This window comes from Etheostoma cragini, chromosome 10 (assembly GCF_013103735.1).
Source record: "Etheostoma cragini isolate CJK2018 chromosome 10, CSU_Ecrag_1.0, whole genome shotgun sequence".
NCBI classification, from domain to species: Eukaryota; Metazoa; Chordata; class Actinopteri; order Perciformes; family Percidae; genus Etheostoma; species Etheostoma cragini.
This window is the reverse complement of record NC_048416.1, coordinates 13,229,472-13,242,835: the sequence shown is the minus strand read 5'-3', so window position 1 is coordinate 13,242,835 and position 13,364 is coordinate 13,229,472. Positions and strand designations below refer to the sequence as shown.

The 13,364-nt window shown below is 40.2% G+C and overlaps 3 protein-coding genes across 6 annotated transcripts; 2 read left to right on the top strand and 1 right to left on the bottom strand.

Moving 5' to 3' along the window:
* The first annotated feature begins 451 nt into the window (after positions 1–451).
* Positions 452–7,628, top strand: rlim (ring finger protein, LIM domain interacting). 3 transcript variants are annotated; one of them, XM_034883592.1, is made up of 5 exons: positions 452–645; positions 2,609–2,831; positions 3,803–3,916; positions 3,990–4,354; positions 4,397–7,628. In XM_034883592.1, exons 2-5 carry the CDS (start codon positions 2,663–2,665, stop codon positions 5,789–5,791), a joined length of 2,043 nt encoding a protein of 680 aa, XP_034739483.1. In that variant the 5' UTR covers positions 452–645; positions 2,609–2,662; the 3' UTR covers positions 5,792–7,628. The 3 variants fall into 3 exon arrangements, with proteins under 3 accessions (XP_034739483.1, XP_034739480.1, XP_034739481.1); XM_034883589.1 differs by having other exon boundaries at positions 3,990–7,628; XM_034883590.1 differs by having other exon boundaries at positions 458–645; positions 2,612–2,831; positions 3,990–7,628.
* Positions 7,629–7,873: 245 nt separating this feature from the next.
* On the top strand, positions 7,874–9,712 carry glod5 (glyoxalase domain containing 5). 2 transcript variants are annotated; one of them, XM_034883594.1, is made up of 4 exons: positions 7,874–8,123; positions 8,524–8,673; positions 8,973–9,121; positions 9,296–9,712. In XM_034883594.1, the coding sequence occupies exons 1-4, from the start codon at positions 8,067–8,069 to the stop codon at positions 9,444–9,446; spliced, it is 507 nt and encodes a 168-aa protein (XP_034739485.1). In that variant the 5' UTR covers positions 7,874–8,066; the 3' UTR covers positions 9,447–9,712. The 2 variants fall into 2 exon arrangements, with proteins under 2 accessions (XP_034739485.1, XP_034739484.1); XM_034883593.1 differs by having other exon boundaries at positions 8,973–9,128; positions 9,303–9,710.
* Positions 9,713–13,046: 3,334 nt separating this feature from the next.
* On the bottom strand, positions 13,047–13,358 carry LOC117951731 (cis-aconitate decarboxylase-like). Its single transcript, XM_034883595.1, has one exon. The coding sequence runs from the start codon at positions 13,329–13,331 to the stop codon at positions 13,062–13,064; it is 270 nt and encodes an 89-aa protein (XP_034739486.1). The 5' UTR covers positions 13,332–13,358; the 3' UTR covers positions 13,047–13,061.
* Between the last annotated feature and the right edge of the window lie 6 nt (positions 13,359–13,364).

Sequence of the window (13,364 nt, the reverse complement as noted above, 5' to 3'; positions counted from 1 at the left end):
ATGTGCAACCACACAGTGACGCTACAGCTAAACAGTGCCACACTGTCCAACACGAACATCCTTTTTCAGTCGCTCTTCTGTGGGACGGAGGATTTTGCTGCCCTCAGTTCAGTCTCTCAGGCAGCCCCATGCACAACTCACCCGACATCATCCGCTACGTTTTCATTTATTTAATTACAATAAATAACAGCAATATAACTAATTAAAGAATATGCAACGGAGGCCAAACGTCTAAAATCCTTCCCCAAACTTCGATGAAAATAATCACAAAAACGCAACTAAAATCAATTGAAATCTATAATCTATTAGTTATACATTGTTTCAGAACATAATTCAAAAATCCAAGACAAAATAATCTAATAAAAATTAGAATAAACCAGTACGTCTTGAAAAATAAAAGAACAAAGACTAAACCTGGTTGCATGGGTGTGAGACGAGAAGTCAAACCAATTTCATTGCAGTGCCGACGTCCACCTGGAAGGTGAAACTCGGGGAAAACGCATGTTTCCTCAGTTTCCGGATGATCAGTGTAGCCTTCCTAAAAGAAAGAAAATGGAAACCTGAAACGCACTTAGCTTAACAGTCTAGCGCTTTGTGATAATATAAGAACAATTTGGAGGTAAGATTACCGACAACATCGAACAGGTAATGTAACAGCGAGTTGGTAACATATTGTATACTTCGCTATTAGCTTAGCTTGTTCGCTCTGGTTACTACTGGTTGTGAACGTCATTGGTTGACGTCGCTGGCTTGGTTAGCTTGCGGTGATGCTAACAGTTTCATCAATGTAGTTTTAACGAAAACCTCGTGTTTTTTCAGTAATAAAAAAATACTACTAGTATCAAGTCCATGTCATGTTTCTTAACACCAGGGAATTCTGTGAAACAAGTACTTACGTCATAGTAGTGAAGCTAACTGAGGACACTTATCACGAAGTTAATAGCTAGCTAAGTTGGCGTTAGCTTAAGATAGACATAGCTAACTTGCTTTAGCGTAATGCAAGCTCAGCACAACCGAGGTTGTTTAGCTAGCTAGTCATCTTAAAAGCTTGTTTTAAGCCGACGATACACATGGCATGACACTCACCCTGTTACCAGCCGTTCACTATTTTCTTCACATATTACTAAACAGAGGGCCCTTCTTCATGGCAAATTGTGGTTGAAGTTGTCAGTGTTGTCAACCGTGTACAAAGCTTGCTAGCTAATGTAAGCTAAGCTAGATGATGCCATTTTGTTTTTATCTCGATTTTGACCAACGTACTGGCTTTCCCATAGGACTTAGAACTACACAAACCATCCCATAATTTACGTTAATTGTAGCTGTTACACTGCCACATTTTAATTATGTTAGTGTTCGGGTAGCTAAAGTACGAGGTGCGTTACTACAAACGCAATGGTTTAGCTAGCTAACTAGCGTTAATCCTGTGTTTATTGTAACTTAGCATGTCGGTTTGCTTTGAAAGGTGTAGGTCGATTGGCGATCCGGTTGTATGTCGACAATTGGTTGTTCTTACGTCGATATCAAGGCTATTTTTAACCAACTTACTATCAGATCTATAATTATATCATGTATATGCCAATCTTTCCTAACTAAACAGCTGCAGTGTGCCGCCATTGATAGTCCGGCGCCCGGGGACCAACTCCCGTACTTACGTTAAGGGCTATGGAAGAATTTACCTAGCATGCTTGTCTTTATATTGGGAGGAAACCCATGCGAACACGGGGAGAACATGCACATTCTACTCCAATAGGCCCTGGGACTGGGGATCAAACCAGTTACTCAGCAGTGCCACCAAAACTAAGATAGTATACTGCTCACCAAAAACTGTCTATGCAGTATAGAAGAGTAGTTAACTTAAACGAAAAGATAAAATGGTAAACGGAACATGATGCTGAGATATCCTCGAAGCAAGCAAAAACAGACAGACTTGTAAGAGGAAGCTGTTTGAACAGAGGAGACATGCTAAAAACATCTTTGAAAAGATTTTGAATAAAGAGGGTCACACTCTTTTATATAAACGTTTACTGTATTGGTTGTTGAAAGCTTAAAGGTTTGATTATTTCAATGCTCCGCCAGACGCTGAGCAACGCTCAAAATGATGATTCAAAATTATTAATTTTGGAGCTCCATGCTGATGATTGTTTGAGTTTAACAAATCATCCTGCAGATGGTGGTATACACTCACAATGGAAAAAGGAGCTTATACTGGATACTTTGTTAAAGTTGTGAAAGCATGTAATGTTACAGTAGCATGGTCCAGGGTGTATTGACAGCCTTGGTGTTAATTTAGCTGACAAAAAATGTATATTTACGTTTAGTAGTTTGAGTGAAATTATATTAGAATGTTAGCCAAAAAGTGTCTCGTATATGTGGACAGTTCCATTAGCTACTGTGTGATTGTTCCCAAATATTGAGCTGTATTTTTAACCGACGTTTTCTTTTGACAATTTCCCTGGTTGATAGTAACACGCTGATTTGGCTATTACATTCATCATAGCTAATGGAGTGGAAATACTGCGTCTTTTGTGGTGAATCTTGTTTGCCAAATCCTATTCTAAATCAAGGTATTCTTATTACGTCAATAAGCTATAATTTGTTTTTGTTGCAGCAACTGGATCTTGTTGAAGGTTGGAGATCATCCCTTAACCTCCCTTCTGAATCAATGGAAGGGTCTGACAGTTTAGAGCAAAATGGCAGTGACCAGCCAGAGTCACAGCGCAGAAGGCAGCTGGACCGCCTGGACAGGGAAGAGGCCTTCTACCAGTTTGTTAACAATCTCAGTGATGAGGACTATCGTCTCATGAGAGACAACAATCTTTTGGGCACCCCAGGTAATAAACCTTTAATTAATTGAAGTGCACTAAACCCCTAAAGGGTGACTACCGTTTTTTTAATAACCTGGACCCTATTTTCCTATGATTTTGTGTGTAACTGACTGATAGGAATAACAATCTTGGAAATTGTTCCAGTATTAAGCGCTAACACTGTAAGCGGCAGCCACAGACCGGACTGCAATGTAACCCTACGGGGCAAATGTCCAGCGTCAGTTTGGTCCACTAAAAGTGCTGTTTTGCCACTAAAAGGCTCAGCTTATTGTCTGACAACATTATGGAATGGATCCCTACAGAGATAGACCTTTTTAAAACCTCTGTGAGATCTTTCTGTTAACCAGAAACAGCTGAGGTCGCTACCGCTAAACTCCCCCGACTCCATTTTAAAAAACAACCCAATACTTTTAGCGTTTTATAGAGCCAACATATTTTCAGGTGTAAATCGGTAAACAGTTTATTTCAACCAAAACCACAGTTAGGATGGTTGTAAAAGTGAAAAGACGACCCCAAACTGCTTTTAAAAGTTTTGTTTTGTTTCTGTCGACTCTGAATTAAGTGTATTTTACAATTCCTGTTAATTTACATGCAGTCTGGTGGCATTTGTGAACACAATTTTGCGGATGTTTTTATGTTTCAATAAACAATCTTACTGGTTAACAATCAACCTCCTTAGATATCTTTTCCATAATGTCGTCATACACTTAGAATATTAATTGGAGCTTGTCAGTTGTAAAACAAACACTTTTGTGAAGGTATACACAATTGTGCCATTAATTTACATTGTAGCTTGTTTCGCCGCGGCTGACTGCAGCAATCTCGCTTAATACTGGACCAATGTCATATATTGTTGTTTCCATGAGTCACTTAGACACAAAAACATAGGAAAATAGAGTTTAGATTGACCCTAGTAACCTTTAAAGAATATTGGACTTTATTAATGACTGTTTTTTATTTTGTAATGTTTCCTTCAGGAGAGGTAACAGAGGATGAGCTGTTTAGTAGACTACAGCAAATCAAGGATGGTCCAGAACAGCAGAATAACAGTACTAGTGCCCCCAGTACTGAAAGTGGAGAAGATCCAGTTGGTAAGTTTGCCTTTTATTTTTGACTCAAAATTCTAATTTCAATTATCACTTGTTAATAACTCTTATTTTTCAGAACCACCAGAAAACACTGAGGATCCTGCCAATGGGGATAGTCTCTTAGACTGGTTAAATACAGTGAGGCGTACAGGCAACACAACTAGAACTGGTCATCGTGGAAACCAGTCATGGCGAGCTGTAAGCCAGACCAACCCAAACAGTGGCGATTTTCGCTTTAGCCTGGAAATCAGCGTGAATCGCAACCTGGCTGAACAGCAGGCTGCTGCTGAAGGTGAGCAGGAGTCTCCCCAGGAGTCTCCAGAGGGTCAAGAAGGGGTAGCAAGTGCTGAACCACAGGAGGCAATTGCTGAACCACAGGAGGCAATTGCTGAACCACAGGTGGAAAATGCGGAACCAGAGGTGGAAAATGCTGAACCAGAGGTGGAAAATGCTGAACCAGAAGTGGAAAATGCTGAACCAGAGGTGCCCATGGATACGGAAGTGGTAGAAGAACCAGTTATAGAGGAGTTGGCTGTCACAGTGGAGCAAGAACCAGAGCCTGAATTAGAAGAAGTTGTTTCACAAGAGATTTTAGGAGAACCTCCCAGCTCACCTGCCGCCCTGCCGGTACAACCCCCACTTTCTCCTTCTCCACGCAGAGGACAAAGACGAGCCCGCAGCCGCAGTCCAGAACCACGCAGGACTAGGGCCCGTACAGCCAGGAGCCGTTCCCCTCTCAACCTGGATCAGCTGGATGGTCTCCCTAATCCACGTCATGCACACAGCTCTCAAAGCATGAACTCTGCCACCATTGCTCCCCCTGTGTCTCAAGTAGAGGGCAGTTCTCGGACTCGACAACATGTTCTTTCTAGGCAAAGCGCTGCTGACAGTGATGTTCAGCCATCTAGGGCTAGTGCAGAAACGGTCCCAGAGGTCCAAAATATGGGACCTCAAGAAGGAGAAGCTGCTGGGGGTGAAGGGGGTGCAGCGGGGCGCCGCCCCCCTACTATTATGCTTGATCTCCAGGTGCGTCGTGTGCGTCCCGGCGAATATCGCCAAAGAGACAGCATTGCTAGCCGCACCCGCTCGCGATCCCAGAACTCAAACAACACATTTCTTTATGAGAGTGAGCGTGGTGGATTTCGTAGGACTTTCTCACGCTCTGAACGTGCTGGTGTGAGGACCTACGTCAGCACAATACGAATCCCTATACGAAGAATCTCTGATGCAGGTTTGGGAGAGGCAACCTCAATGGCTCTTCAATCTATGATTAGACAGATCATGACTGGTTTTGGTGAACTTGGCTACCTCATGGATTCAGACTCTGATTCTTCAGATTCAAACCGTGGTGCCAACACACCTGCGGATCTGGCTGAAGCCCTCAACAACCCAGATGCTGCTACTCCTCCTGCTGCTGCTTCTGCTCCTGTTGCCGATGTTGTTGAACCACCTCTGGCTGCAGGAGTTAGAGCAAGGACAGCAGAGGCTGATATTGACGAGGGCCTTGCTACTGCTCCACCTGCTTCAGGTGGCAGGGCTCGACCTAGACCACCTATAAGCCTAGAGGAGCCCAGCACGCTGCCCTTCCTGCGGCTTGCCCACTTCTTCCTCCTAAATGATGACGATGAGGACCAGCCCCAAGGGCTGACTAAAGAGCAGATTGACAACCTCTCAATGCGCAACTTTGGTGAGACTGATGCCTTGAAAACTTGCAGTGTCTGCATAACAGAATACGCTGAAGGTAACAAGCTACGAAAGCTGCCCTGCTCTCATGAGTACCACGTGCACTGCATTGATCGCTGGCTATCCGAAAACTCTACTTGTCCCATCTGCCGCAGGGCTGTCTTGATATCGGCCAACCGAGAGAGCGTGGTGTAGCTTATTAAAAACTGCAGGCCTTTTGTCTCAACCTAAGTAATCTAATATCCCAAGTCCCTAAGAGGTTTTGAGGAAATGTGTCTCCACTGTTGAAATGTATTTCTTTCATACCATTTGTGAGTTTGATCATAATGCAGTCAGGTTTGATTTGCGGTGCTCCATACAATGACATTGGGACAAGTTCAGTCTTTAGTAAGACATTTATTATTGCAGTCCAAAGTTAGGCACAAGCAATGCATGCTGTTTGAATTAACCTGTAGTGACCAAGGAGCTTGTTGCATGGCGTCAAGCCATGTACATAAGCAGGCCGGTATCTCTCAAAGAATTTCCTGTTTATAAATGCTGCACACCTGCAGGTAGAGCAGGTACATCTGCTATTTTGTATTAACTCCTAAATGGCGCCTTATATACCGGAAGTTGGGCATTGGTACAGTTCTTAGTTACACCAGTTCAAAGTATTAGCTGTAAATAAGCTTGTAAAAAATATTTTGGATCATACTTTGTATCAGTGAATTGGTTTTGAATTGTAGATTATCTCATATAAAGATTAGGGTCACGTTGACTGCAATTACTCTCTATCAGAGAATCCCTAAATTTTCTGTTAAACAAATAGGTGGTATCAGCGTACACAGTCCCAAGGAGGTTGGACATTAATTGGTTTGCAAAATACTAGTGACTTGTACTCCCTTTTTGTACACCTAAAAAGAAACAAAGTACCATTTTGGGGTAGCATTTACCATGAAAAATCTGTGTGAATTGTTTAAAATCAAGTTTTCGGCATGTGAATTTTTCCACCTCATAATATACTGACAGGCATGATGTTAAACATATGAATATACTTTTTTTTCCTTTTTTTTCCCAAGTGTAAAATGACGTTTACTCATTTTGTCCTGCCATCCATTAGCTATTGGTCTTATTCTTTATTTTTCTACTAACATAATGGATTGTCTTTAATTATTGACTGATGAATAACATTCTCTAAGCTGATATCAGCATGGATTGAAATGATCAGAAATTGACTTAAAATTAAATGTCAACCCAAGCCAGAATAGATCTGTTTACCTGGAGGTTTACATCAAGGTACAAGTGACAAATTAAGTTATTAATCCAAAGGTTTGAGTGTCAAATATTAACCAAGTCTGAAAAATTCACATTATTATTGTCCTCTCTTAGTAAGGCTCCAGTAGAAAGTCAAGATGCTCGCCTACTGTGCCCTCCTTCGGCCCCTTGAGCAGATGCTCCATATCAGTGTGCAATACATGCTAAAGTGAAAGTAGGGAAATACAAACAATGATATAAATGTATGCTATTGTTAAAAAGCAGGTGTTAATGGCTAAAATCTTAAATGAAGACTTATTACGTTTTTTAAAATGTGTTGAAGTTATTTTATTTAGAAGTTCTGTAGGTTTTAATAGCACTGTTGATGAACAGGAATGTTGGCTAAGGGAAGAAATGGGCATCACTATCAATGCCATCCTGTCATGTTTCTTGTTCTACCGGTTGATGTCTCTCCCCTGATTATTCCCTTTGTGGGATATAAAAGTTTGAATGCGAGACGTTGTCATTGTTGAATACCATAAACATGTAAATGAAATGTATGTTTTCCTCTTAGGCCATTCTTTAGTTGTGGCCTTGTTCTGTGTCACCCAGTGCAGTATGGAACTGGGTGTTAAATAAAACTAACCGCTGAATTAAACAAGTTAATGCTACAAAATGCATTGCTGGTAGGTATTCTGTACACTCACGGTCATTGTATAATTTTATTCTGCATTCAGGTGCACACCTTATTAGTGATCATTACGTCTATTATATGTTAAACATATTAAATTTACATTTATTTCCATGTTTGATTTTTTTAAATGTCATCATATATATATATATAATTAATTATGTCAATGATATAATATACAATGGTGAGGATAGTTGATGCTCCCTTATTATATATAGATCGAAGCCATAGTGCTCTATTTAACATACTAAATATGTGTTAATTTATGATGCATTTGGCCTCTGACACACAAATTGTGTGCAAATTCCCGTCATTTCCCAATTGACAAATTAGTATGATCTTTGTCAAAATTAGACATCGGGAAGTCTGGAAGAAAACAGTTTTAGTTTTAAAAATGTGTTCTTTTGTGCCCTTTAAGTCGTTACACGGTGCTATGACGTAACGTTATGGCTTTTTTTGCAGCTACTTCCTAGTTCAGTCTAGTCACAGTGGTGGAAAAACGAAAACAAGGACCTTATACTGGACCCGTGTCAGACCACGGCGCAGATGGCGCTTCGGGCAGTTGGGAGTCGTTTGTTGCACCTCCAGGAAAACAGTTCCAAGGTAAATTATTTCACTATCTGCTAATTCAGCTAACGCTTCAATAAAGTTCACAAATTCGCTTGCCACTTTGTAAGGACTGAAGCTACGGCAGTTAAGACTTTTCTTTAGATAAACCGTTGCTGCGATAGTTAAATTACCGAGTTTAAAAACAGGTTTACGTAATCTAACGTTTCTCAATGGATGTAAAATGTCTATGGAGGGAATTTAGCTAACTTGTTGCTAATCGCTTTTAAAACAAAGAATGCCACCTTTCAGATGCTTACGGGATGCGGGAAGTTACTTCCACTATGCTGAGGCGCTGTTGATGCTAATTTAAATTCCAATACCCTCTACTTACTCTGTCGTCGACAATCAGCCTACGTTTGTTATCCTTAGAATTTATTTATCTTACCTCTTGTAGATTGTCTCCATCCAAACACTTGTCAGATTCAAAAAAACCTGTCCAGTTGAAGTGAGCCGGCTGGATCATTTGGTTCTGACGGTGAAAAGTGTGCCAGACACCATCAACTTTTACACCTCTGTTCTTGGCATGGAGGTCATCACTTTCAAGGTATGCAAGGTGCTTTGTAAACTAAATGTATTATTATTATTGTATCATCATTAGTAGTAGTAGCAGTAATAGTAGTAATACACCAGTACAAGTAGAGATGAAGTATTGCTAATAATTATTTAATAATGTCAGTAGGAAAAGTGAAATACTCTTTTTCTTTTGGTTTGAGAGAACATCCACTAGATGGCAGGCTTTGATTGTCAGCTGTTGGTATCTCTCCACTCTGTCAGTTATAACTTGGGACCATGAGCTTTTAGACACTTCTTAGCACCCACACATGCCATCTCTGCATTTTCAAGGGAAACCGTAAGGCCCTGGGTTTTGGGCAACAGAAATTTAACCTTCACCAGCTGGGTCAGGAGTTTGAGCCCAAAGCCAAGCATCCAACCCCGGGCTCTGCAGACCTGTGCCTCATCACCGAAACCTCCCTGGCTACAGTAGCAGCACATTTGAAGGTTGTTTACCCGTTTCCTGCAGACCATCTTGAATTACTAATGTAAATCTTGTGAAGTGGTTATTCTTTTAAAACCACTTGACTTCTACTCTGCGGTGCATGTCACATTTCATTCCCATTTTGGGATGAAATTGCCACTGAAATGCTTACTGTCATTTTCTGTTGATCTCTGCAGGTCTGTGGGGTCGAGATAGAGGAGGGTCCAGTGATGAGGACTGGAGCTGTGGGGACCATCACCTCTCTGTACTTCAGAGATCCAGACCAAAATCTCATTGAAGTGTCTACCTACAACCAGTCAACATTAGAGGGATCTTCTTGAGATTTTCTTTTATGTGTTCGTGGGGCTGCATGAGTATGGCCAAAATGATTATTTTGATCAATGTTGGGATCGCGATTAATTATCACGATTTGTTGATTTTAACCAAAACTAATTTTATTGTCACATAGGCTATTTATAACTCTTTTCACATTCATATTATGCTACATTCTTCTTATGTTGAAGTTGTATAGACATACAGGTGCAACACATGTACATGAAAATTATCTATCTGAAATAAATAGCGTAGGATTTTTATTTTATTTTTGTATGTATCTCTGAGAAAGCTCTTTCACAGAGAGACGGCTGACTCATGAATGGGTCCAGTTGGACAACGTTCTCTAGAAGAATTGATGCTGGTTCAAAGGCAAAGGGGTAGTAACCCCAAATATTGATGTGATTTAGATTCTTCTTTGGTGAAAATGAAAGCTATCTTAGTTTACAGCATTTGTCCAAGACTTTTGCACAGTAGTGTGTATATATGTGTGTATATATGTATATATACATACACTACACACACAGTACTGTTATAATTAACTTATGAGGAGGTTATGATAAATGCTGCTTTATTTCTCTGGAAGCTGGAACAGGTAGATTGGACAGTGATCGATAGACATGTGCTTTAACCCTTGTAATGTGTTCGAAAGTTGCACAAATCTTTTATTTTAGCAGGTCAAATTTGTCCTGTGATTTAACTCAGCCCAAAAAAAACGTATTAACAAAACAATGATAATCATACACTATTGCACTAGTGTTTTTCACCTCATGGCTATTTTATTATGGATTCATTTGCATGTGAACACATGTTTTAAATGTCTGTATGTTTTCAATTTACCCTTTTTTTAATTCACCTATATTCTAATAATGAAAACAATTATTTGCTTGTGGGTTTTTTCAGCTTAATATTTGTATCCCTCTGCGACACAACAATGATACATCACCAATGTGTCCCTGAGCAAGACACCTATCACCTACTTGTCCCAGAGGCGTGCAACCTCTGACACAAATAGCAAATGTAAGTTGCTTTGGATAAAAGCTTCAGCTAAATGACCTGTAATGTAACCGTAGTAACCGTCTGTGGTGTTATGAGTCAAAATTGACCCATATATTTAAGTTAGGAAAAAGGAAGTCTTAACACAAAATGCACATCTAGAGGAGGGTTCAAATGACACAGGTGCTCAAAAAGAAGTCTTAAAATTATAAATAGACATTTAATGTCCCTTAGGACCCCCACAGCAAAGCACCAACTGAGAACATCATCCCAAACATGTGAGGGTGTTTGCTGAATGGAGATCGACAAAACACACTTGGATGCTGACATGGGGCTGGTGTTTCTTGCTGGGATATACACATCATGTGTTGAGGCTACATCTTAAGGGATGCTGAGTCAGCCTGCAGTATATTTCATACTACCTTGTCCATTCGTACCTTTATATGTTATCCTCTATTTTCAAGAGTTATCTGCTTTCACAAATTGGAAGACAAGAGTTGCTTATTGTGTGAATAAGGAACTTCCTCCCATTAGGAATGTGTGGGAGAAATGGGTGGAAAACTTGCCAAACATGTAGCCTCATTACAGGATTGTTACACCCCAGCTAAAAGCAGCAGCCCCATGTAAGCATCCAGGTGTGTTGTCGATCTCTGCTACGATACATACCCATACACCCTTTGCCCTTCCGTGTTTGGCATCTCGAGCAGGATCTTGTCCATAGATGGCGGAATGAACAGCTCAAAAGCTGTCATGTTTTCCTTGACATGTGACATGTTGCATATATAGTAATAATAATAATAATACATTTAATTTGTATAACGCTTTTCCAAAGCTCAAAGTCGTTTTACAGAGTAGAAACAGTGTATATAAAAAAATAAATAAAAAAACTAAGGATAGGCAGAACAGAAGTAGTTAAGGTGTGGGTGTGTTAAAAGTTACTTCAATTTTGAGTAAAAATGTATTGATATCCTGCGAGAAAGCCGGTGTTCCTAGGATTTTGGGGTGGGGTATGGACGAATTGAGCCAATTTAAACACAAAGCAAACCACAACTCATGCATCAGCCAATTTTCTCTTCATGGTCATATCTGACCTGTAAAGACTTACAGGCTTACTGGCACATCAAAAACTAGCTTTCAAATACAACGCTGAAGTTGGCTTCCGATTCACAGCTTCTGATTCAACAGTTAAGGGGAAATTTAAGGGAAAACCTGTAGTCCACATTAGAACAGGTCCAGATCCAAATCCATTGTACCTAGCCCTGTCGAATCTGGACTAAGTTATCCCAGAGAGGCTGAAGATTCTTGAAAACAAAGTTTCATATTGGTGAAAGCTTTATTCTATTTGTTAAAAAAATGCAATAAAGAGAGATTTTACACATACGTAGACTACATTGGACCAGGTCCAGATCCAAAACCACTATACCTAGCCTTGTCAAATCTGGACAAAATTATCCTAGAGAGAATAAAGATTCTTAAAAAACAAAGTTCACATTTGTTAAAGATTTATTCTATTTGTGAAAATTCAATAAACAAAGATTTTACTGTTTTATTCATATGTAGATACAACACATTATTGCATTTTCACAAATAGAATAAAGCATTCACAAATGTGAAACTTTGTTTTGAAGAATGTTAAGCCTCTCAAGGATAATTCAGTTCATATTTGACAAGTCTAGGAATACGGTGATTTTAGATCTGGACCTGGTCTAATGTGGTCTACAAGTTCTCCTTAACTGCCGAATTGGAAGCTATGAATCGGATGTCAACTTCAGCGTTGTCTAGCACACAGTATGCACTATGTTTCCATCCACAGGTTTTTATCCGAATTAAGTAACATTGAATGAAAAAAGCCTTATGGAAACAGTAAAATTCAATGGAATTTCATGAATATTGACTCAAAAAATCTTTATTGGATTTTATCTTGATCGACATACGCCGTATGCGGCAAACGCTCATGGAAACGTTATTTTCCGAATAAATGATGAATTGCGATTAAGTATCAGGTAATTTTACGTTTGCAATCTGCCACAAAACAAGGAAGAAGTTTTAGTTCATTGCCGCCCAGTATTTCCGCCATTGTTTGCACAGATGGCGCGTGTCAACAAAGACAGATGTAACGACGGACGAGGAGACGAGAGACTTTTTGAATTCAATTTACATGAAAAATATAACGGCTATTCTGGATAGCTAAAATTTAAGAAATGCCATAAATATCAGGAACTCGCAAAGGAAATGGACGTCCCCCGGAGTAAATGGAAGGCGCTCAACAGCAATACATGTCTCAAAAAGGAGTTTTCTCGCAGGGGGGCCTGAGGGAAAATAATAGCCAAGTTGCATCTGCATCATCGAAGCGATGTGTTGATGGTGTAGTAGTGCTTAAGGACTTTTTTTTGTTTGCAAATTAGCGAACAATTAAATATGTTGTCAAGGGAGAGCTATAGGCATACTGGATAGCGAACAAACAATTAAATGTGTATTTAAAGGAATAGGTAGCTAGCTAGTAAACAATGCAATGTTTTGTTAAGGAATAGCAAGAGGCTAACGTGCCAGCTAGCAAACAATGTAATGTTTAGTTAAGGAATAGCTACAGCAGGTCTGTGCTGCTCTCATTGTGGATGTCTGAGTTCTCATTGCAGCAGTGCGAGAAGGGCCCTGCAGTCCCCAAGTCTGTCTAGCTCCTCCACCACGTCAATAAGCATCTCAACCTTCTCTGAGGGCAGCACGGCCCCTGCGTTGTTTCTGAACTTCTTCCTCAGGCTCTCATTGGTTAGCGGGTTGCGCCAGTGACCGTAGAAGGTGTCACAGTGTCCCTTCAGAATGTCTCCCCCGACCAGTGTCACCTGGACTTCACTATACATACTGTTAAAATTAGCTGGGTTGTCTTGGGGATGCTCCATGCGAACACGGCTCAGCAGAGCGAGTAGGTCAGG

Excerpts from the sequence above, each read along its gene's own strand:
- LOC117951731 (XM_034883595.1), bottom strand. The coding sequence starts at position 13,331 with ATGGAGCATCCCCAAGACAACCCAGCTAATTTTAACAGTATGTATAGT.
- rlim (XM_034883589.1), top strand. The coding sequence starts at position 2,663 with ATGGAAGGGTCTGACAGTTTAGAGCAAAATGGCAGTGACCAGCCAGAG. Across the intron at positions 2,832-3,802 it reads CAATCTTTTGGGCACCCCAG|GAGAGGTAACAGAGGATGAG; the intron begins GTAATAAACCTT and ends TGTTTCCTTCAG. Across the intron at positions 3,917-3,989 it reads AAGTGGAGAAGATCCAGTTG|AACCACCAGAAAACACTGAG; the intron begins GTAAGTTTGCCT and ends CTTATTTTTCAG.
- glod5 (XM_034883594.1), top strand. The coding sequence starts at position 8,067 with ATGGCGCTTCGGGCAGTTGGGAGTCGTTTGTTGCACCTCCAGGAAAAC. Across the intron at positions 8,674-8,972 it reads TGGAGGTCATCACTTTCAAG|GGAAACCGTAAGGCCCTGGG; the intron begins GTATGCAAGGTG and ends TGCATTTTCAAG. Across the intron at positions 9,122-9,295 it reads CTGGCTACAGTAGCAGCACA|TCTGCAGGTCTGTGGGGTCG; the intron begins TTTGAAGGTTGT and ends TTTCTGTTGATC.